At 60.2% G+C, this 27,615-nt stretch overlaps 2 protein-coding genes across 2 annotated transcripts; one reads left to right on the plus strand and one right to left on the minus strand.

The window, feature by feature from the left end:
- Nucleotides 1-1,383: 1,383 nt before the first annotated feature.
- On the plus strand, nucleotides 1,384-6,020 carry SLC22A31 (solute carrier family 22 member 31). The gene is made up of 9 exons (XM_043437737.1): nucleotides 1,384-1,713; nucleotides 2,876-2,979; nucleotides 3,068-3,222; nucleotides 3,508-3,676; nucleotides 3,851-3,996; nucleotides 4,096-4,204; nucleotides 4,315-4,529; nucleotides 5,100-5,211; nucleotides 5,585-6,020. Exons 1-9 carry the CDS (start codon nucleotides 1,411-1,413, stop codon nucleotides 5,889-5,891), a joined length of 1,620 nt encoding a protein of 539 aa, XP_043293672.1. The 5' UTR covers nucleotides 1,384-1,410; the 3' UTR covers nucleotides 5,892-6,020.
- A 176-nt stretch (nucleotides 6,021-6,196) lies between these two features.
- On the minus strand, nucleotides 6,197-25,270 carry CDH15 (cadherin 15). The gene is made up of 14 exons (XM_043437736.1): nucleotides 25,114-25,270; nucleotides 18,885-19,043; nucleotides 18,564-18,719; nucleotides 17,465-17,609; nucleotides 11,906-12,066; nucleotides 11,073-11,201; nucleotides 10,497-10,682; nucleotides 9,336-9,589; nucleotides 8,562-8,704; nucleotides 8,165-8,401; nucleotides 7,691-7,930; nucleotides 7,377-7,513; nucleotides 7,091-7,258; nucleotides 6,197-6,793 (listed from the first exon to the last, which is right to left on the minus strand). Exons 1-14 carry the CDS (start codon nucleotides 25,153-25,155, stop codon nucleotides 6,593-6,595), a joined length of 2,358 nt encoding a protein of 785 aa, XP_043293671.1. The 5' UTR covers nucleotides 25,156-25,270; the 3' UTR covers nucleotides 6,197-6,592.
- Nucleotides 25,271-27,615: the final 2,345 nt, after the last annotated feature.

The raw sequence follows: 27,615 nt of genomic DNA on the forward strand, positions 1-27,615 counted from the left end.
CACTCCAAGGTATATACCCGAAAGAAGTGAAAATAGGGACTCAAACACTTGTACACAAATGTTCACGAAAATACTAGTCACAACAAATAGTGTAATCAACCTAAATGTCCACCAAAGGATGAATGGACATTCACAATGTGACGAATCTACATAATGGAATATTATGCAGCCATAAAAGGGAATGAAGTCCTGATACCTGCGACACTGTGGGTGAATCTGGAAAACATTATTCTAAGTGAAAGCAGCCAGACCCCCAAAGGCCACGCGCGGGCTGGCGGGCGGTCGCCAGGTGGCTGGGGGCGGGGGGATAGCGGTGATTACTCTGCCTTTACTTAATTGGTACCAGGTTTTCTTCTGCCGTGAGAAAGGTGGCGGTACCAAACATCGTTAGTTTTATGTGATGTGAATTTCTCCTTAGGAGAAAAAACCAAAATTTAAGTGTAATCTATAGGACCTATTTTAAGTTTCCTTCCTATGAAGAAGGAAAATGAAAAACAAACTCGACTTACCTTGTTCCCGAGACGGAAGAAGCCGAAGCGCAGCGAATCCGAGCCCAGCTCAAGGGAGGCCCAGCCCCGGACGAATGAGCTCCTTGCGCTTATCCCTTCAATAAGCCTCAAACTTCTGAGGGCGCGCAGCACCGAGCGGGGTCCCTCCCTTCCGGACACCACGCTTCCCCCGGGCCGCAGCCTGGTGGCCACGCAGGAAGGTCAGAGCAAGCCACAGGAGCTGGACGGTCCGCGCTGGACCGCCGGAGCCGCTCGCTCGCACGCTGCAGCGCCGCGGCCGGCCGCCTGGGAGCAGTGGTGGCCCGCGCTCCGCAGGCCCGGTCTCAGGCCGGCATAGGGTCCAGGAAGTATCCGGCCCGCGACCGCCGCACGTCGCCCAGGCTCGGAGCCTCCTGAGGGAGCGTCCGGCCAGGTCCGCGGGCACGACGGAGAAGCCGCCTCGCGAGTCGCCCGCTGCCTCACGCCGCTCCGACCTCGCGCGCACGTGAGCGCCCCTCTGGCCACGCCCCAAACCACGCTCCGCGCCAGGACGTCTCGCTAACCACGCCCCCGTGACCACGGGCCCAGGCCCCTCACCTGCCAGGTCCTCGAGGGCCCCGCCCTCCGTCAGCTCCAGGCCACACCCCCACCCGCCCCGCCCTTCACCCGGGCTTTCCTCACAGGCCCCGCCCAGAGACTGTGTTTGCCTTCCAAGGCCCCGCCCCACCTCTCTCCGTGCCCCGCCCAGGTCCCGCCCCACTAACAGCTAGAGCGCAGACAACGCCCCTATCGGCCCCTGCCCTGCAGACACAGTGCCTCTCACACTCCGCCCCGCCGACACCGCCCCTATAAGGCCCCGCCCCTCACACACTGTCCCTTTCAAGCCCCGCCGCCACCCGCCACCAGGGCGCAGAGGCGTCGGATGGAGCCCGAGGTGCGGGTGCTGCGCTTAGCCGGCGGCTTCGGCCGGGCCCGGTGCCTCCTGGCCGCCGCTTCGTGGCTACCGTGCGTGGCGCTGGCGTTGGCGCTGGGCTCGGAGCTCCTGCTCACCGCGCTGCCGGCGCACCACTGCGGCTCAGACCCCGCGCGCGCCCCGAGCACCTGCCTGCCGCTAAGCTACCCGGAGTCCGTGCCGCGCGCTGGCTCCTACGACTCTCGGCCCTGCTCACGCGGCTGGTACTACGCGCAGCCCGCCGCCGACCTGCTGCGCAGTCCGGTCACCCAGGTCTTCTTTACTTGCCCCTCTGTCCCTCGTCCTCTGCTTCCCTGCTCTGTCTCCCCCACCCTCCATCCCCCTGCCCTCTGTACCCTCCTCGGGTCCTCCTCGCTCTTCTGCCCTCGGTCGACGGGGGCTGTCATCCTGGGGCTTTTGATTGGGGGGTCAGCCCCCTCCTGTCTGATGGTGTAGCAGATGTCCCAGTAGGCAGGGTGCCAGGCCTAAAGGCAGAGTCTGAGGCTGGGGGCTGCCCAGGTAGGCAAGCAGTCTGGGGAGGCGGAGGCGGTAAACTGAAGCTGAGCAGGTGAGTTCACAGAGGTCAGCATTGCCATGAACAATCGAGCAGCCTGTGCAGGTGTCCAGACTGGATTCCCAATACTTTGAGTCCAAGGAGTGATTTGGTCAGTTCGTTTTGAACAGCAGGTCTCTCCACTGTGAGGTGTGTGCAGGCTGGCCTAGAGGTAGGGGTGCCATGGAGACATCCCAGGACTCTGGGAGGGGGTAACTGGAACCTCCCACCCCCCCACTCTCACACCCCCAACTCCCACCCCCTATCCCCCTCCCAACTAGGGCCTACGCACCCCTGCCTCCCTCTTGGCAGCCTGTGTGCGGCAGCCACACCCTACCCCTGGGAGGAAGGGGCCCTAACTGGAAACTGGGACAGGGTTGCCACATCTCTGCTCAGGCTCTTCTGGGGCCTTGAACCAGCTGTGCCTCTTCTTCCTGCCCACCTGTTTGTTGTGGTGACGGATTCATGTCTACCAGCTTTCACAAGCAGTCAGATTTTATTTTTTTTAGCAGCCAGATTTTAAAACAAAATCTCTGATGTAGTGTGACCCAAAATAATGTTAGGCTTAGGGAGAAGGAACAGGGTAGGCAGGGGGCTGCAAAGCTGAGGTCAAGGGCCCTTGGCCGGGAAAAAACAGTGAGCAAGGCCCCACAACCTGTTCTGGAAGTGGCTCTTGAAGTGTGGAGGGCAGGGGAGGTTCGGGAGAGGCCTTGGGGCCAGCCTGGGGGAGGGTGATGGCTGGAGAAAGTGGGAGCAGCCCCGCCCAGGGAGGCATTGGGGCAACACCTCTATGGTCCTTTCCACCCTGACATTCAGGGAACTCCAGCGGGAGAGGGAGAGGAGGGTCTTGGCTAGCTGACGGGTAACTGGTGTCCCCTACAGAGGAACCTCGTGTGTGAGGATGACTGGAAGTTACCCCTGGAGCAGGTGGACCACCTCCTGGGCTGGTTGCTGGGCTGTGTCCTCCTGGGCCCGGGCTGTGACTGGTGAGGTGCTGCCCCTTCCCTCCCACTCTGACAACCCTCCCCTGAGTTCTCCTGATTGAATCAATGTGTGTCCCCTGCTGCCCACCAGGTTTGGCCGCCGGGCTGTGTTTGTGGGCTCCCTGGTACTGGCCACGGGCCTGGGGGCCGGTGAGGCCCTGGTTGCCAGCTTTCCCACCCTGCTGATTCTGCGGCTGCTTCGGGGCGGGGCCTTGGCAGGGGCCTCCCTTGCCCTCTACGTGGCTCGTGAGTACCATGGGGGGCCCTGGGAGGCGCCCACTCAGGCTAGGCCTCTGACCCATTGGAGGGTGCCTTTCTAGCACTCCAGTTGAGGGCCCTTCTCCAGAAGGCAGGAGAGACACTGTTCACTCTGTGGGCTCTGCTTTTCATGGGCAGGCCCGGGTGACAGAGCGGGCTGCATGTTGGCCTCAGACGTCCAGGTCCTGGTCAGGTCAGCCACTGGCCCTCACCTCCCTGGACAAGGCAGTCCTCCTGAGAGGCCTGGGCCTCAGGCTATCCGTGTCTGCCCAGGCCTGGAGCTGTGTGACCCCCCAAACCGCCTGGCATTCTCCATGGGGGCTGGCCTCTTCTCAGTGGTGGGCACACTGCTGCTGCCTGGCCTGGCCTTGCTCGCCCAGGACTGGCACCTCTTGCAAGGACTGAGCGCCCTGACAACGGGACTGCTGCTGCTCTTTTGGGGGTAAGTGAGCTGGGGTCATGTCCACTGCAGAGACCATGTGTGTCGCTTCCCTCTGACTGTTCAACACCACACAGGTGGGCACAGGACAGGGACACAGAAAGTCATGCTTTGTGTATCCCCACTGGGTCCTGCCCTATGGGGAGGTCCTGCAGCATCCTCACTCAACCCCCGCAGGTTTCCAGCTGTGTTCCCCGAGTCTCCCTGCTGGCTGTTGGCCACAGGGCAGCCGGCCCGAGCCAGGAGGATCTTGTGGCACTTTGCCAAAGCCAGCGGTGTGGACCCCGAGGACAGCAGGGAGGAGGAAAGCTCCCTGGCTATGGGTAATTGACCAGCTAGGGAGAAAAGAGACTTGGGTGCTAGAGGAAGGAGGAGAAGCATCATCCCTTCACTGGTGCCCCACTGTGTCCCCTGGGCCACAGAGCTGGACGTGCTGTGCGCGGGATGCCCCCAGCCCCGGCACCACTCGGTCCTGGAACTCCGGCACACACACGTCACCTGGAAGAATGCACTCATCCTGGGCTTCAGTTCGTGAGGAGGGGGGTTGTGGGCAGGCTAAGGGAGGGAGGGAGGGGTCTTCATCTTCCCCCTGGGTGAGAGTCCCGCCTCTGGCTGGGCTTGTAACTTTGCATCCCTCCCAGGCTCATCAGTGGGGGCATCAGAGCCAGCTTCCTGCACAGCCTGGTCCCAAGTGATCCCAGCTTCTATTGGCCTTACTTCCTGGAGGCTGGCCTGGAGGCAGCAGCCACCGTCTTCCTGCTCCTGACAGCGGATCTCTGGGGGCGCCGCTCAGTCCTGCTACTGAGCACCTTGATCCTGGGCCTGGCATCCCTGCTGCTCCTTGCAGGGGCCCAGTGTGAGTGTGGGGTCCTGTAGGCTGGCAGGGCTGTCGTGTTTGGCTGGGGTTTGCCCAATGTGTGTGGGGGGAGTTCTGAGATGAGCCCCCTCCCAGAGCTGGGGAGGCAGGATAATGTTGCTGTTCACCCCATCCATCATCTCCCCACTGTGCACCCGGAGAAACTGAGGCCCAAAATGATTCAGTAGAAGGGGTTAAATGTAAGGGTTTGGATTGGACGAGGGCTTCCCTGGTGGCTCAGATGGTAAAGAATCTGCCTGCAATGCAGGGGACCTGGTTCGATCCCTAGGTTGGGAGAAGGGAACCCACCTACCCCCTCCAGTATTCTTGCCTGGAGAATCCCATGGACAGAAGAGCCTGGTGGGTTATGGTTCACAAGGTTGCAGAGTCGGAAACAGTTAATCGACTAACACTTTTGAATGAGGGCAGCCTATGAACCCCCAACTCCCAAGTGTAGGAGCAGAGAGGGAAGGCTGGCGAGGCCCAGAGCCCTGAGACATGGTGAGAGGAGGGAGGGTGCGTGGGCAGTGTGGGCGCGTGGGCAGTGTGGGAGACTCTTCTCCTCCCCAGACCTGCCCAGCTGGACGGTGCTGTTCCTCTCTGTCCTGGGGCTCTTGGCCTCCCAGGCCGTGTCTGCCCTCAGCAGTCTCTTTTCAGCTGAGGTCTTCCCCACGGTGATCAGGTGAGCAGGCCCTGCCAATACACCCCAAAATGCTCCCTACACTCCCCAGCTCTGTGCCATCAGGACGGGAGTTCACCTGTCTCTTCCTGGGTGGTGAGGGGGACACTGGTCCCAGAGCGGTTGGCCCCATCAGCTCAGGAGTGGAGGATGGGGTGGTCAGAAGTGAAAGCCCCCAGAGAGGGTGGGATTCCAGAGGAAAATTGGCTTTGGATTTTCTAAAGGAAAGGACAACTTTGGTTCCAGGGCAGCTTTCCCTCAGACTTTTCAGCTGTTTTCCTGGGGCCCCACACCTTGGCCCCCACTAAGGGTACCCACCCCAGGAGCACTGGGTGCCTGCCCTGTGGGAGCCATGTTCTACCGCCCTCTCTTGCAGGGGGGCCGGGCTGGGCCTGGTGCTGGGAGCTGGGTTCCTGGGCCAGTCAGCCACCCCGCTCACCAAAATGCACGGCCGGCATGGCTTCTTCCTGCAACACGTGGTCTTCGCATCTTTCGCTCTCCTTGCCCTTCTGTGCATCCTGCTGCTGCCAGAGAGCTGTGGCCGCGCGCTGCCCCACTCACTGCAGGACGCTGACCGCCTGCGCCGCTCCCCGCTCCTTCGGGGCTGCGCACACCAAGACCTCCTGCCCCTGCTGCCAGCCTCCCTCCCTGGGGCAGGGACACAGCTGGTCCAGGAGGGGTGACCAGGCTGCAGACACTGCCACCCACCAGTGCTGGTGGAAGGGTCTCAGGAGGGTGGTGGGGAGCCGGCTTGTTTTCAGGGGCCCTGGCCCCCCTCTAAGTGGGGAAGATAAAGGTGTGTGTGGAACTTGGCTTCCTCTCTGACTCTTCCCTCAGGCCCTACTCTTGGCTGAAATGGGCTTCTGGCGTCCACCTCCCCCTCACAACCAGCATCCACAGCCCCTCCCATGGCCCCCCACCCCAGGAGCAGCTGGGGGCCAGCCGGCTGTCACAGCTCTGGTAGAAGTGAGGTGGAGGCGGCCAACCGTGCAAGGAAGAGAGGAGCACACTTTTAATTCACATTTGCCCCAGGGCTGCGCTCTTTCACACAGAGATGAGGTCAGCGTGGGTGGGAGGCCCAGCTGGGAATGGGGCCTGACCCCACTGTAGGCAACTGACAGGGGCAGGAGGGGCGCTTCCTTCTGGCTGCTCCACTCCAGCTCTGAGCCTTGACCTCCCCTGGGGCAAACCAGACTGACCAAGGACCAAGGAGCCAGGGTGGGGCCCAGAGCTGTCTTCCACCTTGATGGAGGTCCGCTGGAATTCCCAGGTACACAGCCCAGTTAGGTGTGTCCGCTCTGGCCCCTGAGGTCTGCCCTCTGTGTCCAGGAGGCTGTGCCCTCCACTGGGCGGTGCAGGTCCCCAACAGAAAGCCCTTGCGCCCTCATGGGGGCCCGTACAAGTCAGCCAGGCGGGAGAAACGGGGGCCCCATTCCCGGAGGCAGCTGTAGTCCTGGTCCTCATCGTCCAGGCTGGACAGGATGGAGCTCAGTGTCCCTGCCACGGAGCCGTCCCCCTCGTAGTCATAGATGAGAGCCGTGTCGTAGGGCGGGACGCTGGGGTCACTGTCCGCGGCCTCCAAACCCTGTGGAGAGGCCGGGGTCTCAGGACCAGCACATGCTGGCCGGGTGCCCTCCGCCACCGGCTGGGGCGAGGCCTGGAACCCGGAAGGGGAGGGGGGCAGAGGAGGCCTAAGTGGAGGCAGAAGGTACTCAGAGCAGCTCGGAGCCCTGCGCTGCCCCTGCCCCAGAAGGCGATTAAAGGCAAATTTCCTCTGGGCGGTTCTCTTTCCTTAGTCTGTAGCCACCACCTCCCTATTCCGCTCCAGAGCGATGCCTCAGGCTTCGGAGGAGGGGGTAAGGGGCGCCCCCGGGGCACCTACGTCGTTGATGAAGTCCGCGATGTCTGCGGGGCTGGTGGGCAGCGCGCGGGTCACCTGGGGGCGCGCTCGGCCGAACGGGGCGTCTCTGCGCAGCGGCGGCCGTCCCGAGGAGGGGCCGAGGGCCGCCAGTTCTGCTGGGTGGCGCAGCTGGTCCATGTCGTAGGCGTCCTGAGGGCGGACGGAGCGCGTTCGGGTCAGCCGCAACCTTCGCGGGTAGGGAGGCTGCGGGCCAGCTGGGGCCCCTGGCCCTACCCGCAGCACTTGTAAGCCGCCCCGGCTCCCTCACCTGGTCCTCCTCCCCGCCCCCCTGTTCGTCGTAGTTAAGGATGTTGTCCCGGAGGTCGTCCTGCAGTCCGTGCAGAAGCCTCTTGTCCCAGGACTGCTGCCGGAACCGCGCCAGGAGGGCCACCAGCAGGGCGAGCACTGGGTGGGGTTCGGGGCGGAGGTCGGGGTCGGGTGGGGGTGGAGCGCGGGGCCGAGGGGAGCGCAGGGGGCGGGGGCCGGAGGGTGCGTGGGCTGCCGGGGGCGGGGCTAGAGGGCGGGTGGGGCTGCCAAGAGGCTGGGGTCCAAGGGCAAGGGCATGCGGGCGCCGGCACTCACAGAGCAGCAGGATGACGCTGGCCAGCAGGATGACCAGGGCACCTAGGCTGATGCCCGCGCCACCCGCCCGCAGTGCAGCGGCTCCCGGCAGGCAGGCGCCGTCCTGGCCGCAGCGGCACACGGTCACGTTCAGGGGCTGCTCGCGCTGCTGGGGCGGCTGTCCGGAGTCCTGGAGCAGCAGGCTGAGGCGGTGCAGCCCCTCCGGGACCCGGAGCCTTGGCCGCAGGCGCGCGTGGCTCACTGCAGAGGGCGCTTGCGGTCAAGCCGGGGCCGGGGGCGGCCGTACCCCTCCGTGCCTGTGCACCAGGAAGCAGCCGACTGGGTGGCGCTCCTGGCACGCTAGGCCTCGGTTTCCCCATCCGTCCTCTGCGTCTGATAACCAATCCCTGCCAGGCCTGAGGGTGCACTAATGTGGCACCAGCGGGAACCTCCCCCAGGCTCTGAACCCCAGGGGTGTGTGTGTGGGGGGCTCACCATTAACCTGGCTGAGGCTCCAGTTCCGGGCCAGCTCTGGGACCCTGGGGCTCAGCTGGAAGTGGAAGGGAGCCCCGTGGGGGGGCAGGTCCTCATCCGTGGCCCCCAAGAGAAGGCCAGAACCCCGGTCTGGTGTGCTGCACAGGCTGCCCCAAGGCGGGGACAGCTCAGGGGCGTGGTCGTTGACCTCCAGGATCTCAATGGACAGGGTCCCAGTGGCCGTGCTGGGTGGGGAAGCTGCAGGTGGGAGAGGCCTAGTGGGCCCCTGGCCCCTGCAGAGCCCCCGCCCACCCTGTAAGTCTGCTGAGTGGAGCGCCCGGCTGTCAGCTCTTGGGCAGCAGCAGGGGCCTCAGCTTGGATTAGGGAGCCCAGGAACCAGGCTGGGTTCCCCACTCACCATCATCTTGGGCCAGGATGATGGCCCTGTACCAGCCATCCTTGAGGAAGGGGGATGCGGGGCTGAGCACTCGCTGAGTCTGGACCTGGCCAGTGGCCCCATCTACCTGCAGCCAGTCCTCAGGGTCATAGTCCTTGGAGTAGCTGTTGGTGAGGAGGGGAGGAAGGTGCAGAATGGCACTGAGCCTGAGCAGAACTCCCAGAGGTGCGTAGTCATGTGTAGATGGGAGCACACTCACACACACACTTACACACACACACACTCACACACACATACCCCCTTTAAGCATAGTCCTCCCACAGCCTTAAGCTGGTGTTTTCTGTCCCAATCAACAGACGAAGAAACAGGCTTGGGTAGGGCAGGGGAGCTGCCCAGGCCCCATGGCCAGAGGTGACAGCCAAGACACACTGGTGGGCACAATGGATACAAACACAGACAAACAGGGCCAGGGCAGGGGGTGAAATCCAACACAGTGACAACCAGTCCCAGGGAGCAAGGGCTCCCCAGAATGGACAGGGCCAGACACCCAGAAGCTGGCCAACACAGACTGGTTGTGTAGGCATGTGCCATCTGGAGCCCAGCCCTGCCTACAGGATGAGGTCGTGTGAACAAGCACACAGGCCCTTGAGAGCCCCTGAGCCCTCAGTGACCACGCAGAGAAGCCCTCCGCCCTCTGGCCGGGTCTCTCATGGGAAGAGAATCCTCAGGACACAGGGCTGTGTACCCTTAGCTGTGCTCCTGCCCTGGCTGGGAGGCAGAGGGGTGGGCCCTCACCTGAGCCTCTGTGGCTGCTGTGTGTCAGGGTCCCGGGCAGAGAAGGTGGCCACAGGCGTTCCTGGGGCAGCCCCCTCAGCTAAGCTGGTCCGCAGTGGATTCTCCTGGAACACAGGTGCCTCGTTGACATCCCGCACCTGCACGCTGACCCTGGCCTGGCTCCGCTCAGCCCTGGGGGCAGCTGCCTGCAGGGGGGCCTCATTCTGCACGGCCACTTTGAGGTCATACCGCTCCCGACTCTCATAGTCCAGGGGCTGTAGGGGGAAGCAGGGTGGTGGCCCGTCAGGACTCTGGACCCCACATTCAGGGCACCCAGAGGCAGCTATAGGCTGGCGAGGCCTCTCCTGCTCTGTCCTCGGAGTGCCTTCTTTCCTTCTTCTTTGTAGCCTTGGAAAGATAAAAACTACGCAGAGAGAATAATGGGAAAATACTCTCGACACTCGAATGCCTGTCAGGTGTTGTGAGGTCAGTTTCCATCCCCTGGCCAGGCTTCCTCCTCAGTGACTCAAGCAGACAGTGATCTGGGTCTTATTGCTAAGAAGGTGTCTGGTGAATGTGGTTGAACTGACCTGTACAACCAGCTGACTGTAAATAAAGATGATCCTGGAGAACCTGGGCGGGTCTCATGTGTGGGTAAGTCTCTGAGAGCAAACCTGAGGCTTCCCCTAGGAAGATGGGATCCTGCCTCTGACACAGCCTCAGCTCCTGACTCTGCAGCTTCTCGCAGCCTTGAAGATTCTGGACTCTTCAGCTGCCCTCACAACCACCTGGCTGGCCAGCTCGAGTCAGTCTCTTGCAAGAAAGGTCTTCATATAGCGATAGCTACATCTGTGTCTCTCTGCAAATGTGTGTAGGCACATGTGTGTAGGCATGGGTGTGTATGTGCATGTGTGCACATGTATCTCCTGCTGGTTTTGTCTCTGGTTGGCTGACACATGAGGCCTGTACTTGTGCACATTGATCACTTGCATTAAGGGGCAAAATATCAGAAATAACACATGGGCTTGGGGGCTGCCCACTCCGTTCAGCCCTGGCCCTCTGTGGTCAGCGTGGCCCCAGCCCACAGTCTGTGTTCTCAGTCCCCTCGGCTCCATTCTTAGGATGCACAGAGGGTCCAAACAGGCTTCCAGAGTGTAAGGAGAGGCTCCTTCCTCAGCTCACCTTCACCACAGACAGCACACCCTCGTTGGTCCTGGGGTCGGTGCGGATGGTGAACTGCCCATCGGGGTCACCCTCCAGGATGGTGAACCGGGCTGCCCAGTTGGGGGAGCCAGGCAGGTCCTGGTCCTCCACCTCAAGCCGCCCCACGTCCACTCCACTGACAGCCTCTGCGGCCTCCATGAAGAACTGTGGGAACCCAGCCCCATTACTCACTGGCAGGCGGGGGTGGGCGATGGTCCCCTGGGAGCTCACCCTCCTGCTACCTACATTCGGGGAGTCCAGGACCCAGGGAGCCCCCTCCAGGTTCAGCCATGCCCTGGGCGTGTCTTCCCCTGGAGCAGGGCTGCCCCCACTCCCACCTAGGAGAAACTGGGGACACATCCTAACCCAGGGTCTCGGTGGCTTCCCTCCAGGGCCCTCCAGCTCCTAACATGCTCACAGGCCCCATGCTGGCCTCTAGCCTGGGGTCCTGCACAACCCACGCAGGGTGCCTCCTCTGAGCACCCAGCCTCCCAGTCCTCCGACAACCAGGATGGGGGGAGGGCAGCCCCGGGCAACAGCAGGTAGAGGTGGCACCTGGTCCCCAGTGAACTCAGGGGCGTTGTCATTGATGTCTTCCAGCGTGATGATGGCCGAGGCGGTGGCGGTAAGGCCGTCTCCAGACATGTCCGCCACCTGCAAGGTCAGATTGTACACGGCGACCACCTGGGGACACAGTGACGGGGGTCAGGACACCCAGGTGGAGCGCAGGGCAAGGCTGGTTGGCCACCTTAGGGCCTGGGGGGAAGGGCATGCATACTCCAGGAGGCTCCAGCTCCTGTCCTGCTCCCAAGCTCTGGAGCAAAACAGGCTGCCTGTCCTCTCAGGGTTGGATGGCACTACTGCTGACCCCAGACTCTGCCCCAGCCTGTGAGTAGGCAAGAGGTCAGCTGCCACATTGGATAAGTGCTTTGGGGGGCACCTGCTGCATGTGGGGGGCACGTCTCTGCCCTGGAGAGACAGGAGCAATGGCCAAGAGAGGGGACAGAGATAGCTAACATAGTGACTGGCCCTGGGGAAACCAAGGAGGATTTCCCGGAGGTGCCAATGCCACACAGAAGCCTGGCAGTGAGGGGCTGCAGGGGCCCCACAGAGAATGAGCAGACACTGTGGGGCCCAAGAGGTGAGGGGCACTTTTTGGTGGCCCTAACCCAGGCCAGGGAGCCCGACTGCTTTGCAGGCAATGAGGTGAGGGAGATTTTTCAACAGAAAACAAGCTGAGGGCTCCTCATACTGTCTTTGCATCCAACGGCACAACCATCCACAAGGCAGGTCTGCGGGAGCCCAGGGCAACCGGGAGGGTCTGTGGCAATCAGCCTCTAGTGCGGACTGCCCCGTCCAGCTGTCAAGGTACAGCGGTGTGGCCTCACCTCGCGGTCCAGGCCCACTTGCACTGTGCGGATCTCCCCCGTGAGCGGGTCGATGCTGAAGAGCTGGGGGCCACCCTGCTCCAGGATGGAATACCGCAGCGCTGCATTGTCTGTCTCCGGATCGTCTGCATCCGTGGCCTCAGCCCTGGTCACGTAGGTGCCTGTGAAGGGCAGGGACATGTGGGGGTGATGCCCAGGGGTGCCTGCCTCAAGCTCCTGCATTGCCTGCTCCCCTGCAGCATGCAACCGTGCCAGTTCCAGGCCCTCGGTCAGCCTGTGCACACACGAACGTCCCAGTGTACTGGCTTGTGCTGCTTGTCGGGGAGGAGGCGGGGTGTCCAGTGCACACAGCTGACACCTGTCTCCCACAGGACCCCAAGACGGACCAGGCAAGCTCACTGGGAACCAGCCCCTGGGGAGGTAGCTGGTGAGCCCACCACTGAGCAGGCCCTGACCTCAGCCCCACCTGCAGAGTGAAGCAGTGCCCAGGTCATACCTGCACTCTGGGCCAACATGGCCCCATATATCAGGAAAGAGGGGCACGTGGGCCCCCCAGGCACTCGGCACCTGTGCCCACCGGTGTTCCCAATCTCAGGAGAGGGGTGTCCACCAGTCCCTGGAGACACCTCAGCACCTGTGCCCACCTTGCTTTTCCTCTGCAGTGATTCAGACCTGACCCCCCACCCCAGCTCCCATGTACTAAGTGAACCCAGTGAGGTGGGCTGGCCTCGGGCCATCTGGGGAGCTGCCCCCCAACCTGTGACTGGGCTCACCGCAGACCCTCCTGGGCCCTGTCAGGTCATCTGAGAGTCACGCTGGTGTCTGATGAGCAGTAATGACCGAGCCACTGGCCTAGCCTTAGAGGTGGGGAGCTACCAACTCCTGGCACAATGTTGGACCCCAGGCTGAAGCCAAAAAGAATGCTTAGAACAGGCACCGGTAGGCAAGTGAGCGCTTCCTAAAGCACCTGCCATGCTCTATACGACCAAGCAAGTGAGCAAACTCCTGGGGTGATGGGAGACCAGCTTCTCACTGTCAGAGATGCAGAAGGGATCCATGGAGCTGGATCAGAAGTGGAAGTGCCACAGAGGACTCATGACTTGTGATGAAGGTAGAAACATGTGCAAACATGGCTGTGAGTGAGCACACATATATGCACAAACACACATACAAACATGCACACACACACTCTGGACTCTATACATGAGCAGCTTCGGCTACTGAAAGGGCCTGGGCTGCTTTGATGATCTTCTGATCAGTGAAGCTTTCAGCTTCAAAATAATGGTGCAAAGAATAATAACTCATTGAAGGAAGAGAGACTCCATAAAGGCAGACTGATACATATGAACAAAATACATATGAGATAGGCTGGGACCTGGGACCCAGTGCTTGCATCTGGACAGACTTCTCCTCAATCAACAAATACAAAGAAACTAATGGATTGAAAGTAGCTGCATGCCTGTGTGCATGTGCAGTGGGTCAAATTATGGACAAGATAAAAAAGACCAAAAAAGCCCCAACTGCCACTTTTGAAGAGCAAAAACGGGGTTGGAAGCAAAAGCATGGTACTGCGCATGCCCTCTGCACTCAACACCCGTTAAGGGGTGGGCAAATCATTTAAGCCACAGCCTCCCACCTGACCCCTGAACCCTGGATACCTCCTCCCCTCACCCCATATAAGGAACAAGCTTGCCCCCCACTTGGGGAGTGAACAAGAAAATCTGTTACTTGTATTTGTCCCCCACTCCTGCACAGAAGCCTCAATAAAGCCTTGCCTGAATTTCTTGCCTGGCCTTTGAATAACTTCTATTGATTAAGGAGGCCAGGCACCTTGGTGGGCAACACATACATTCATACATTCATAAAGGGGGGACTGAAAATTCTATCATGTAATAGAAAGCCAAGTGATGACAAAGGGGAAAAGATGGAACTGACCCTGTCACTTCCTAACCATCAGGACAGTTAATACCTGGCAGGCAGGAGCCTCAGGGACATCAAAGCTTCTGTGTCAGTGTGAGGGGACACCTGCACCGTCTCAAAGGATATCCACAAAGAGAAAAGTACAACAGTCACAGCGGAGACACCTGGCAGACACCCTTCTAACTACTGGCCAAAGTCAGGCATCTCCAGGAACAGGACCTGTGCATCTCCTGAGGGGGTCCAGCCACACAGCCCCACTCAGAGATAAGGTTCACAGTGACTGCCTACATACCTCAGGATGTCAGTGTCATGACCAATGAGGCAAGAGACTTTTCACAATGAAAATTATAAAACATCAGCGAGAGAAGTTGGAGAAAACATAAATAAATGGACACACAGCCCATGATCGTGGGCTGGAAGACTTGCTGCCAAGTTGTCAGTACCACCCAGAGTGACCTACAGATTCAATGCAAGCCTTCTCAAAATCCCAGGGATATTTTCTTCACATTAAAAAAAAAATCATTCTAAAGTTCCTGTCTAATCTCAAGGGACCCTGAACAGCCAAAACAATTTTGAAAAAGAACAAAGTTAGAGGACACACTTCCTGATTTCAAAGCTTTCTCCACAGGTACAGTAATCCATGTGCATTTGCCCTCAAGACAGACACACAGGCCAATGGAACAGAACAGAGATCCCAAGAATAAGCCTCACCCCCCTGGGCAGGTGAGTCTACACAGGACACCAGGACCGTTCAACAGGGAGCACGCCGTCTCCCAGCAAACGGTGCTGCAAAAGCTGAATATCCCCCTGCAGAAGGATGGAGCTGGACCTGGAATTACTTAACACGACATACAAAAAACAACTCAAAGGGGATCAAGTCTAAAAGTACAACCCAAAACTATAAAACTCCTAGAATAAAACACAGTGCAAAAACTTTACAATGCTGGATTTGGCAATGATTTCTTGTTTATGACAATAAAGGCATAGTCAACAGTAACAAGAACAGATGAACTGGACTTCATGATGCATCAGAAATGCATCAAAAGACACAATCAACAGAGCAAGAAGATAACACGTGAGATCTACAGAACATTTTCAAATCATCTGTTTGTTAAGGGATAAGGGATCTGATATCCAGGATATGTAGAGAACCTGTAAAACTCAACCACACACAAAAAACAAACAACTCTATTCAAAAATGGGCAAAAGACTGGACAGTCCTTTCTCCAAGGAAGATGTACAAATGGTCAATAAACACATGAACAAATGCTCTACATGACTAATCACTGGGGAAAAGCAAATGAGAACCACATGAGATACCTCCTGACACCAGTCACACAACCAGGGATTGAACCTGGGCCCCTGCTTTGTTAGCAGCCTCCCAGGATGGCTGCTGACAACACAACAACAAAACAGAAAACAGCAGGTGCTGGTGAGGATGTGCGGAAACTGGGACCCTCCTACACTGTTGGTGGGAATGAAAAATGGTGCAGCCATGATGGAGAACACTATGGAAGATCCTCAAAAAGTTAAAAATAGAACTACATGATCTAGAAATCCCACCTGGGTACGTACCCAAAGGATTTGAAAGCAGGGTCTCAAAGACATATTTGCACACCCATGTCCAGTACGGCACTACTCACAACAGCTAAAAAGTGAAAGCAACCCAAGTGTCCACTGAAGAATAAGCAGATCAGCAAAATGTGGTACAAACATCCAGCAAGTGTTATTCAGGCTTGAAAAGGAAGGTGATGCTGACCCGGGCACCACACTGACGAACCTTGAGGACGTGACACTCAGTGAAATAGGCCAGACACGGATGGACAAATGCTGTGTGATTTCACCCATACACAGTCAAGTCATGCAGGAAAAAGTAGCCAGTAGGTGCCGGGGGCTGGAGAGGGGAAATGGAGAGCTAGTATTTAATGAAGACAGAGTTTTGGTTTGGGAAAATGAGAAAATTCTATGGTGGTGGTAGCTGCACAGCAATGTGAATGGACTTAAAGCCACTTAGAAATGGTTATGAGGGTAAATTTTCTTAAATGCATTTTGCTACAATAAAAGTTTGCAAAACAAAAGGCAGCATTGTGAAGACCTAGTGGCCTAGGAACTGTCCCCAACAAGGGGGGATGAGCAGGTGGGGGTGTCAGTCTTGCCCCACAACCAGAACAAGGGGGAATCCTCAAGATCACCCCTGTGTGAGCATGTCAGACGGTGGGGCACAGGCGACCTGATGTCCTGGGGGTCCAGGCTGTGAGTGGCCCCCAGGGAGGTGTACACATGGGGCCCCCCCTGGTATAGCAGGAGGAGTGCCCCGTGGAAGCAGGAAGAGGGGCCGAGGCCGTCGCAGCCACTGGTGCCCACACGGGGGGCAGCGCCCTTCCCCACGCACCCACTGAGGCCGTAGGCGAGATGTTCCTGTGTCAGTAACTGTGTCGCCTCCTGATGATGGTGACACTAAGTCACTGAAGTGTGTGCTCTGAAGGCCTCACGTCTGTAACCAGGTCCAGACAGGAAGGATGGGAAACAAGGAAACAGTGGCTGAGGCAAACACGATACACAGTGCACCTCTCTGATGCCTGTCCAGGGATTTGGGGCAACTTTCCCGAAACTCTGAAACCATGTCAGAATGAGAAATTAGAAGTTAAAAAAAAAAATTATTGTCATTTTAAGTCTTGAAAAGCACAAAATGGGATGAAATAAACACACGTGGGGACTTCTCTGGTGGTCCAGTGGCTAAGACTCTGGGCTCACAAAGCAGGGGTCCCGGGTTCAATCCCTGGTTGGGGAACTAGATCCCGTATGCCACAAGTAAGAGTTTAGTGCAGAAACTGAAGACCCTGTATGCTGCAGCTAAGACCCAGCACAGTCAGATTAAACACACACACACGCATGTGGCAAAGGATGGGCATGCCTTGGTGGTGACCCTGAGCCTTCCCACCTCTGCAGCACAGCTGGCTGGGGATCAGACTGGAGGCCCTGGGACCAGGGTGGGAGGGGGAGGGGTAGACTGCTGTCTGCAATGTCTGTCTTCTTTGGAACAGAATCAGGCCAGCGAGTCTGTCCTGTGAGGACGCATGAGGGGTAGAGGGTGGGGGGTTCCGCAATCAAAGTGTAGAATTAATAAGCAGTAAAAGCAGTGCCGATAATGAGCCGGGGGTCTCCTCTTGGGCCTGAGACTGTTTCGGAAGGAACAGAGGTGCTGGTTTCACAACACTGTGAATGTGGTAAACACCAGTGAATGTTCACTTCAAAATGCGTAATTTTACATTATGTGAATTCACCTCTATTTAGAAGGAGAAGTGGGGAAGAGGAAGGAGGGGTGGGAGGGAGAGGAAGGGCGGGAGGCAGAAGCAGAAGGGGAGGGCAACAGAAACCACCAGAGGTTTACCATCCAGGATCTGCCATCTCTGCATTTTGTTTTTGTTTTTTTTTTTTCCATCTCTGCATTTTGGAAGACTGGGGCATAGAAATTTATATTGCAACAGGAAGTGACTTGAGTTGACCCGTGGAAATTCCCTGCATCCTGGAGACTCTCTGGAGGACCTCTCAAGTTCTCACTGACGGGAAATCCTGGACTTCTGAACCACCAGTGCCCATGGCAAAGCCCCCTCCCCACTGGGTCCCCACCCGGCTCACCTGGGACGGCACCCTCCAGCACCCGGCCAGTGAACACCTCCTGCCTGAAGACAGGCCGGTTGTCGTTCTGGTCCACCACCACGATCTCCAGGTCCGTGGGCTCCTCCAGGGTGGACCCCCCCAGGTCCAGAGCAAAGGCCCTGAGCTAGTGAAGCAGACAGCAAGGGCGACAGGGACAGTGAGAGCCTATTTTGCTTCCGGCAGCGAACAGGTGAGAAGCGGCCCGCGGCCCTGCAGTGCTGGGCAGGCGGGATTTCCCCACCAGGGGGCGCCTGCGTCATCCCAACAGGCCAGCCGGCCACCAAGCCTGCCCACTTTCCGGGAAGTCACAGCCTTGTGTTAAGTGTGCTTGGAGCGCTCCTTAAGTGCTCCTGGTCTCGAGGCCCTTTTTCTGTAAACGGTTTTGGCTGCTTTTGAAGTTTCCTCTCCACACGTGAAAATTTAAATTAAGCCACCTCCTGTCCCTTTGGAGGATAGACTTGATGCAACTTCCAGGGAAACACGCTCTCTGACTCTGGGTAAGGGAACTAGCCTCTCAAAGTCTGGGACGACTCAGGGCACATGAAAACAAAATCTGAAGCTCCCTCCCTGGGCCAGGCTGGGGGGCTGATCCTCTGTTTACAGGAGACTCAGGTGAATGCCAGGTTCCCCTCTTCCACGCCTGGCTCACCCAGTCCTGACTCCCCTCCCCACGCCCTCCCTCTCAGGCTCCACAATCCCAAGACCTCCAACGGGCAGGTCCCACGCCACCCACACCACCCTGACAGTCACTATGGGGCAGCTGCGTTGCGGGTGGCCAATTCCGTGGGATTCCCCACGGCGCCCGGTCCCCGCCACACTTAGCAGTCTGGGGGGAGAACGGGCCACACCTGGGAAAGCTGACGCCCACCCTGCTGCTGGCTGCCCAGTCCTCCCGGGCAGGATGCAGCCCTCAGCCTGCTCACGCGCATCTGTCCGATGGGCGAGCGACCCTGAACACCTGCCTTTGTGGGAGCGGGTCCCAAATCCTGCCCTCGAGGCCCAGCTAAGGACGCTAGTCTTGCAGGCGGGGGTGTGGGCGGGGCCCCGGAGGGGATGGGCGGGGCGGGGCGGGGCCCACCCTGAAGCGGTCGGTCTTCTCTCGGTCCAGCATCGCGTTCAGGGACACCTTCCCGGTGAACTTGTCTATGGAGAAGACGCCTCGCGGCTCCTCGTCCACACCGGGCCCCTGGATACTGTAGATGACGCTGCCCAGCTGCTGTTTGTCCGACTTGATCTGCGGGCCAGGAAAGCGGCTGGGGAAGGTGCCCCCAGGGGAGGGGTCTCTCCCCTAGTCCTTGGCCCCTCCCCCAGCTAGGACGAAGTCACTCGGCCTGTGGCCCCAGGGTTCCCCCTGCCTAAAGCACACACCCTCAGGGTCCCCCTCCACTTGGCTCCTCACCTGCACCAGGGGGAAAGGGAGGCGCTTGTGGTTCTCCGACACGCTGATGGGAGGGATGACCCAGGCTCTCCGCACGCGACCCAGCGTGGGTGCCCGGCGCCAGGGGTACAGGGTGCGGGGCTGCCTCAGCCTGGGGACCCCTGCTGAGGGGCATAAGCTCTGCAACGAAGGAGAACGGCCGTCACCAGCACAGCAGAGGCCAGGGCTCCCCCGCCACAGCCCGGACGTGCCCTCCCTGGATGCCAGGCCCTCCCCTGGCCACACAGGGCCAGGACCTGGGTGGCATGGGGAGCTCAGGAGGACAGAAGGTGGCTTGGCTCCCAGGATCCTGGGGAGGCAGGGGGTGGGAGAGGTGAGTTGTCCAGAAAAGACAGCTGGGCCAAGCTGGGCAGCCCTCCCACGCCTCCCCCCACTTTGTGGGTAAGGAGTGCAGATAACGGGGTGGAGGGGCAGGAAGAGATCATCCTCCCCCCACATGGCTGATCTGCCAGAGGTGAGTGAGGGGATCCTGGCTGGGGACAGTGGGGGTGACACACGGCCATCCCAGGCCTCACCGTGGTTTGAGTTCTTGATGGTTGATTGAGACTGACCAGGCCAACGCTTCTGTCTAAAGAGGCAGGGGCAGGGGCACCCCTCCCACACCCAGGGCAGCTGCGCACACTGCAAGCCTCCTTTGCCAGACTGGGGAGGGTGCAGGGTCCCCCATGCACAGACCTCCTCCTCCAGGAATTGGGCCAGGGGAGGCAGGACAGCGTGTGGGGCCGCTGTGTAAGGCTGCCATGCTTCCCCAAGTCTACCCAACAGGCAGGAGTGGGCACATCACCCACCTCCCAGGCCCTGCCTGGTTGCCACCTATTGAGCTCTGGACTCAGAACCAGGCCAGTACGGAGCCTGCTGGGAGACAGAGCACCTGCCAAAATGCTCCCAGACCCACCGTGAGCTCACCCCACTGCCACAGTCAGAAAGGAAGCTGAGGCCCAGAGAAGGAACCCGGTTGGGGCCTGAGGCAAAGCTGACAGCAGCCCCAGCTAAGACCCAGAGTTTCCTGAGGCCTGGTTGAAGCACGTGGTTTCTGTGTCCGCTCCTTGATCGGGCAGTGGCTGGTCTGAGCCTGGCTCAGGCACTGTAGCCAGCTGAGCACAGAGGTATTAGGGGTCCTCCACACTCCCAGAGTGGTGAGTGGGGCTGAGGCTGGTGCACTCTTGGGGGACACGGAGCCTGGGTGGTCTTGGATGAGGCCTGTCAGGGCCCGAGGTGGGGCGGGGTGGGGGCACTGCGGGGACCCAGCTTGGCGTGGCTATAGAATAATGTGAGCAATGTGCTTTTCATGGCTGTTATGAGCCCCCCAACTGGGCTGGTGGCTTCAGGAAAGGAGGGTGAGGTGACTGGTGAGTGGGGGGGGGGGTCTCAGGGTGGGGGCTGAGAGGGATGAGAAGCCCCTCAGCCAGGAGGCTGCTGTTCTGGGAAACCTCTGGCCTACGCCCCCCTCCCCAGCACAGCCTCCCTGTTCTGCCCAGCTGGGTCCTCGCACACTTTGCTTACAGAACCACAGTGACACCCGGACTAAGGCCGGCCTCCCCAGGGGCCCCGGACCACCTCCAATCTTCTGAGTGCCCGTTCTGCCCCATCACCTGAAGTGCCAGGAGCCTGCGGTCCAGAAAGTAGCAAACTCGATTAGGAGAGAGGACCAGGCGTTTCACCAGGCCCCCAAGCTCCCTGCAGCCTGACAGATGGCCACAAGGCTTCCAAGCTCCCAGGCCGCTGGCCTCTCACCAAGCATAGGCCAGCATGGCGCTCCCGCCAGGCAAGGACCTGCTGGCCTTTGTCACAGGCTCGGGGGACAACGTCTGTTTCCTGGGCACCTCAAGGCAGCAGCTCCTTTGCCCCCCACCCTACCCTGCCTGCCCCTCCAGATGGCCCTCAGGGAGCAGCAGAGCCGGGAGCCCCAGGACCACCAACACTGGAACCTCCATCAAGAGAAGCGTTTCTGAGCCACCCAGTGACACAGAGGCCCTGCCCTGACCTCAACGTGGTGGGGGACTGGGCTGGGCAGGTGTGGGGAATAGTCTGCAGGTACTCCTTGACCTTAGGCTCTTGGAGGGACCCTGAGGGACACACTTTGCCCTGTCCACACCTGCACTGGCCCTTACCCTCCTACAGACCCCCATCGTGCCTCTGGCTGACTCCTCCCCACCTCCGGCCTTGGCGACACCCCATGATGTCCACCAACTTGGCACAGGGCAAGTGGCCAGAGCGGGCTGTGGGAGTCCCGGCCACCAGACTCTCTCCCCAGCCCAAGGTCACAGGTCAGCAGAAGCCACGGAGCCTTGGCAGGGGCCCCTCGCCCAGATGAGAGGCTGCAAGGGGTGGGGCTGCAGCCCATTTCCCACTCTGGGGATGTGCCTCAGTTTGTCCTTTGTTCTCCTGACACCCCCTTCCCAGAGACACTGGTGGTCAGTGAAGGCCTGGGAGCTGCTTAAGAATCACAAGACATCAATCTGGAATGAAGCCACGTGGACAGAACTGTGGACATTGACCGGAAGTAGCTCACAAAAGCCCCCGTGCCACACAGAAGCAGTGGGTGTCAGGGGCCCCCTTCCCCCAGCGGGTGTCCTGCAGCTCCTCAGGTTTACCCTCATCCCCACCCTTAACCAAGAGCTGAATACAACACTTGGAACCCCTAGAGATGCCGGGACCCCTGCCCTGTTCTTGGGCCCCCAACCCCAAGGCTCCTGAGTAAAAGAGCTCCCTGCCGCATTTGGAGTTCATGGGGCCCAGCCTGCGGTGAGCGCCCCACAAACCAGCAGCAGGGGCAGGAATGGCCTTGCCCACCCCAGACCAGGCAAGGGCTGGAGGGGGTGACACTGTCCAGCTGCGGGCTACCCAGGGCTAGGCCCCGAGGCCAAAACCTCCTTCTGGGGCCTTTCTGGCCCAGGACCACTCATCCCCTGGGACCTGTGGGATGCCTTCTCCACCTGGCTGCCACAGTACGGCTGGGCTACTTCAGCTTGACTTGTCATCAGAATCAACCAGGATCGGTAAACAATACGGACAGATTCCACCAGTTCACCCCACACCTACTGAGTTGGGAATCCAGGCAGGCATGGGGCTGAAAGGTAGGACTGGGGGACCCCAACCAGGCTCCACCCCACCTCTCAGAGGCTCTGTGTGTGGGCTGGTGTCAGGGTCCCTGGTGGATCCATCCCTACCATCAACTGTACAGAAGTAAAGAAGTGCCAAGAACCCCAGAGGGGCAACCAGCTGCCCTTGACCTCCACTGGGGTCCATCCTGCCTGGGGGCCTGGAGGCAGCCCGCAGAGCTCTTTGCTGTCTTCACCAATCCTTGGGCTCAGAACAAAGAATTACGAGGCAAGCTGTCTCCCAGGGGCCCGGGGAAAAGAGTTGGACACTCCCCCATGCTGCGTAGAGACACTGGTGATCAGGGCAGCCAGTGGGACAGCAGGGAGAGCCTGCTTCAGCTCCTGGCCCTGTGGCCTTCAGGGGTCCCTGTGAGTGGTGGGCAGCGGACCCCCGTGCGTCTTTGCTGACAGAAGGGTGTTTTCAATCTCCCTGCCCGGTGCAAGCAGAGGCCGCCGTGGACTGGGGAAGGGGTTCTGGGGCTCTGCTGAGTCATGTGGCCTCTGGGAGGAAACCTCAGCCATGCTCCAGGGGCTCTGCAAACTCTGAAGACCCCCTGGGACAACAAGAAAGTCCTGGAAGGGGGCAGCCCCCACAGCAGACACACGGTTTCCTCCAGAGCAGGCCAGGGGATCAGCCCCATGTCAGCATGACAATAAGCGGGGCTGCAGGGAGGGAAGCTGAGGTGCCGCCTTCCCACAGTGGGCGGGACAGTGGGGAGCATGGTGCTTGCCCCAGTGGGGGTGGGGGGAACAGCTGTCCTCTGCCTCATCATCCTGTCCCTCCGCTGAGGCCTGCAACAGCTGGAGGGGGGCTCAAGGGAGAACCACAGGGCCTCTGGGCCAGGCGGACAGCTGGCTCCATTCCTGGCGTGCCTGATGCCTGCCAGGCCATCCAGGAACGGGGTGGCCTGGATTCCAGCCCAGGAGGTGGGGGGAAGGGGCTCAGGCCTGGGAAGCTTGCGGGGGAAACCAGACTGGGAACGTTTTGCCCACAATGTACCTCGGCCTCTCCCTGGCCCAGGCAAACCGCACCCACATGACCCAAGGCTCCAGGCCTCCCCCGGGTCCCTAAAATCTGAGGAACCCAGGCTCGGAAGTGATGTTGGAGGGGTGTCTCCACACACAAGTGCAAGGTCTACCATGCAGCTCACTGGAGCTGGGGGCCCCTTCCAGCAGTGTGTGGGTCAGCTCTGAACTATCTGCTCCCCACCCCCAGGCAGGGTGGGGTCCTGGGGTGGGGTCCCAGTATGGACCCAGCTACTGGGGACACTCTGGGCACAGGGGAGGGACTGACAGAGGCCGGCTCTGAAAAGACACATACAAAGCCCCCTGGCTGAGATTTCAGGGGACATAGGCAGCGGGGAGGTGAGCCTCCTTCAAGCCCACCAAGCTGGCAATGGGCCTGCACAGAGTCTGGTCAACAGGCCCCACCCCAGGAGCCCACCCCAGACAGCCTGCTCAGTGCCTCTCGGAGGGGAAGGAAGATGTGTCTAGGAAGCAGCCACAGGACCCCTGTGGCTGGACAGGAACGGACAAAAGTCTGAAAGCTGAACTGGGTTGGGGAGGGCCGGTCCAGGGGATGCTCCCCTCGCTTGGGTACTGATCCGAGCTGGACTGAGTGAAGGAACATGAGCGGCCAGGACCACTGACTGGTCTACCCCCCACTCCCGCCCCCCAGAATCCTTGCAGTCCCAGCTGTCTGGGAGGGGGTGCATTCTGCACTAGCCCTGGGGGAGGGGAGAGGAATCTGAGCTCTCCTCCCCTCCCTTGGGGCCTGGTAAGAGGATGATACCCTCAGTCTCAAAGGAGTGGGTCTCTGGGAACCAGGGGCCGGAACGCTGTTCCTGGACTGAGTGGAGCCTTCTGGAGTGTGTGGGGCATCTGGGCCTGGCTTGGGAGAAGCAGAGAGCCCACTGCACCCAACGAGCTCCTAGCAGGGGGTTGAGGGGCACAGGTCGTGGGCAGCTGGGCTGTGCTGGGCAGAGGGTGACCATGACCTCTCTGAGCTAGCTAAACACAACAGTGGGGAGTGGTGAGCATGGTCTACAGCGGGTGGGGATGTCAGTGAAAGGGCCCAAAGGCAGGCGTGGAGGTGTCTGGAGCTGTGGGGCTGGGGGCCTGAGGGGCCAGCCACTGGAGCGTCCAGATGGCAGGCACTTAGCAGCCAGGGGCTGAAACCCAAGCTGGCACACGGGAGCCGTGGGAGGGTCTGTGGGGATGAGAGGGGATGCCCTGGTGGGTGTGGAAGTGTAACAACAAGCAACGGGTCCTGAGCGCGGCTCCTCGCCCCCGTGATCATCACCTGTCCAGGCTAAGAGGTCTGAGGCTGTCCCCTCCAGCCTCACCAGCGGCCCTGGTTCACACACTCCACTCCTGGGCCCAGCCCAGCACCTGCCCAGCAGCTAAGGGTTGTGAGAACCCGGTCGTATCCAGGGGTGCCTATGTGCGGAGTGGGGGCTCTGTGCTTCCCCCCAGCTGCTGGCTCCCAGGCTGCAGAGGCCACAGGGCGAGGGGGCTGGAGGGCCAGCAGGAACTGTGGAGGCAGCGACTATGTGTGCTGGGACCTGTCTCTATTGGGCACGGGGCTGCCCAAGGAGAGTGGGTTCCTGGAGGGCAGAGCTGCCCCTCCCCACCGGACACAAGGGGACCTTGGGCTCCATCCAACTAGGCGGGTCAGGAGCCAACTCATGGGGGGTTGCTGTGGCCGGAACCTGGCCTCCAGGCTTTCCCAGCCAGGGGTGCTCCTGCTGCCCCCTCTCCCCATGCACCCCTGAAGACTGAATACCCCCAAACCCTAGGGCTAAGGCCAGCACCTCCAGCGTGAGGGCAGCCTTCTGGGTCCTCTATCCTCGGTCCCTGAACTTGGCTCTGTCCCGTCCACTGGAGGCAGTTACACTACTCTCCCCCAGGGGCACAGAGCACGCTCGACAGGACTACCCCACCCAGAACCTACCCGGGGCCCCTCAGCTCACAGCCGCCCACGGGAACCCAGAGCCAGTGGTCCAGGAGGCCGGAGGCCGGGGTGCCCCACTCTGAGACGCGGTGCTTAGCGCGGGGGCCAGGGACCCCCGCGCGGCGCCCGGCCTTACCTGGGCCAGCAGCCCGAGGGCGAGGAGGAGAGCGGCGTCCATGGGCCGGTTGCAGGCGGCGGGCAGAGTGTCGGGCGGCGGGAGCGGCGCCTTCTGCTGGGACAGGACCCGGCTGAGTGACAGCACAAGTGTGCGGGCAAGGGAGTGACAGCACGTGTGTGGGGGCGAGGCGGGGCGGGGCCTGGGCGGAGCCTGCGGCTGAGTGACAGCACGTGTCCAGGGCGGAGCCGAAAGCTGGGCTCTGGCTCAGGCGGTGGAGAGGAAGCCTGTCAGAAAGGCTGCGAACATTCTCCCTCATACTAAGCACCTTCGCGCTCCTGCCTCAGGGCCTTTGCACTGGCCATGCCTTTACCCAGACTGCCGTCAGGCTCCAATCCCACGGCAAGGCGCTTGCCGCCTTGAGGGCTCGGATCACATTTGCCATGTTCATTTAGTGTTCCCGCTGTGGGTGGAGCTCCTCAGGGCGGGTTGACCCTTGCTGCCCACTAGGGCTAGCGTACAGGAAAGAGAGCCCAGCCCTGCCTGCTCCCTCCTTTCCTTCCTCCTCGGTTGGAAACTACTCGGTGGAAGGGGCAGGCTGTCTCTCCCCTCCCAGGCCGACCTCCTGGTGTGTCGCTCAGAACCAGGGGAGGGCAGGAGGTAGGGAGGTAAGGGGTGCCCTGCGGAGTGAGGAGGGGAGTGAGGAGTGTCCTGTGCGGGAGCTGGTCTCCGCGGCAGAAGCAGGCATGGGGCCTCTGCCCTCCTCTCTAGGTTGAGCAGGTGCAGCACCATCTGTGCCCGTAGCCTGCTTGGAAGCAGGCCAGGCTGCCGGGGTGGGGTGGGGGCTCCGGCAGTGACTGTATCCCTGGCACTCATGGCTCCAGGGTGGGGGTGGAGGGCGGGAGTCCCTTCCATCTGCAGGCTCTGAGGCCCTGATGCTGAACAGTTCCTGGAGGCCACCGTCCGCCTCTGAGGTCAGGGACCTCAAACCCGGATGGAGGAGGAGCCCTCTGAATGCTTTTGGGTTTCTGCCCCCATAGGTGAGGTACAGGGGATGGGGGGGGGGGGACGCTGAGTGCCCAAGTCTCCTGATTACCCTCAGGCACTCTCTCCTCTCGCTAGTCCATCCCTGCTCTGCACCATCTGTCCCCTCAACAACCTCTGGGGGTGGGGGCTCCAGGGGGAGGGTGAGCTGGACCTGGTCGTGGAGCGGTGTGGGGGTGGGGGGTGTTGCCCAAGAGATGTAGAAGCCTGGGGCCCAGTTCAGCTCTGGGCCTTGCACAGGAAGTTCTCTCTGCTGACTGCTTGTGTCTGAGCCTCGAGGGCCTATCCAGCACTGGTCCACCCCAGGGTGCCAGGGCTAGTTGGCCTTTTTCCCAGTGGGCTCAGGGCTACTGACCCTCTGGGCATCCCCTCCCCTTCCCAACTCTGCAGACCCCAGGCTGCCAACCCCAGAGTTCAACCCTTCACCACCAGCAGACCCTCCCTGGGGTCCTGTGTCAATGTGCAGGGCCTGAGGCATGGGAGTCCTCACCCAGCCCCGAGGGGTCTGGACCCCCTTCCCTAGATGGTCTCCCCTGATTCTGGTGGGGCTTAGGCACCTGTGAACTGGGTGGAGGGCAGAGGCTGCACTAGGGGGAGCCTTGGGGGAGGGAGTAGGTGTAGGGGGTGTGGGAGGTGGGGGTCAAACTTTGGGAGGTTCATCCACCTGTTTAGGGATTTGCAGCTTTCTCTTGATAAAAGAGAGGCACTGAGGCTTTCAGCAGGGAAGTGAAGCTCCTATAATTTTAAAAAATAATGTAGTTATATCAATAATAACATAATGATAGTGTAACAAGGATTATTATTACATGTAAAAGAATAAAACTGTGAGGTTATAAAGTTGTTTCAGCTGCTAAGTTTACAGTAACTTTCTGGCAATGTAGTTGGTGTGTAACTGGGCCACACAGCTGGTGTTCAAGTGGGCATTTGCTCGCTGGGCTCCCTGGGATAATTGCATGCCCCCACCCTTGGCCCTGTCTGCCCAGGGCTCCATGGTGCACATGCCTATTCTGCAAGAGAGGGTCAGCTAGGGTCGTGTGGCAAGGGGACAGATGGCCAGGTGACTAGCTCCTGGGGCTGCAGAGGGGTGCCCACCCGCCCACCCAGGCTTCAGGCTCTGTGTCTAGAATGGGGACACAGAGGGGAGGGAGAATGCCTGGGGGTTCAGGAGGATTGGACAGAAAGGAGGTGACCTGGACACCAGGCATTGACCTGGGTGAGGACAGGTTTCTTGTGGACATGAACGGAGTGCCTGTAATCGTCCAGGTGGAGGTGCCCAGGGGCCGCTGTTGGTAACAACCGTCAAGGGCAGTGTTGCTCCAGGGGGGCCAGGCACTGATCTCACCCCATAGTGGCTGGCCCCTGTGGAGCCCCATTTTACCAGGCAAGGACCCAGAGGCCAAGGTGACACAGCCAATATTGGTGGGGTCTGGGAAGGAGTCCAGGCAACAGGCTGCAAGACCCTCGCCCTTTCCAAGTTCA

Source organism: Cervus canadensis, chromosome 18 (genome assembly GCF_019320065.1).
Source record: "Cervus canadensis isolate Bull #8, Minnesota chromosome 18, ASM1932006v1, whole genome shotgun sequence".
NCBI classification, from domain to species: domain Eukaryota; kingdom Metazoa; phylum Chordata; class Mammalia; order Artiodactyla; family Cervidae; genus Cervus; species Cervus canadensis.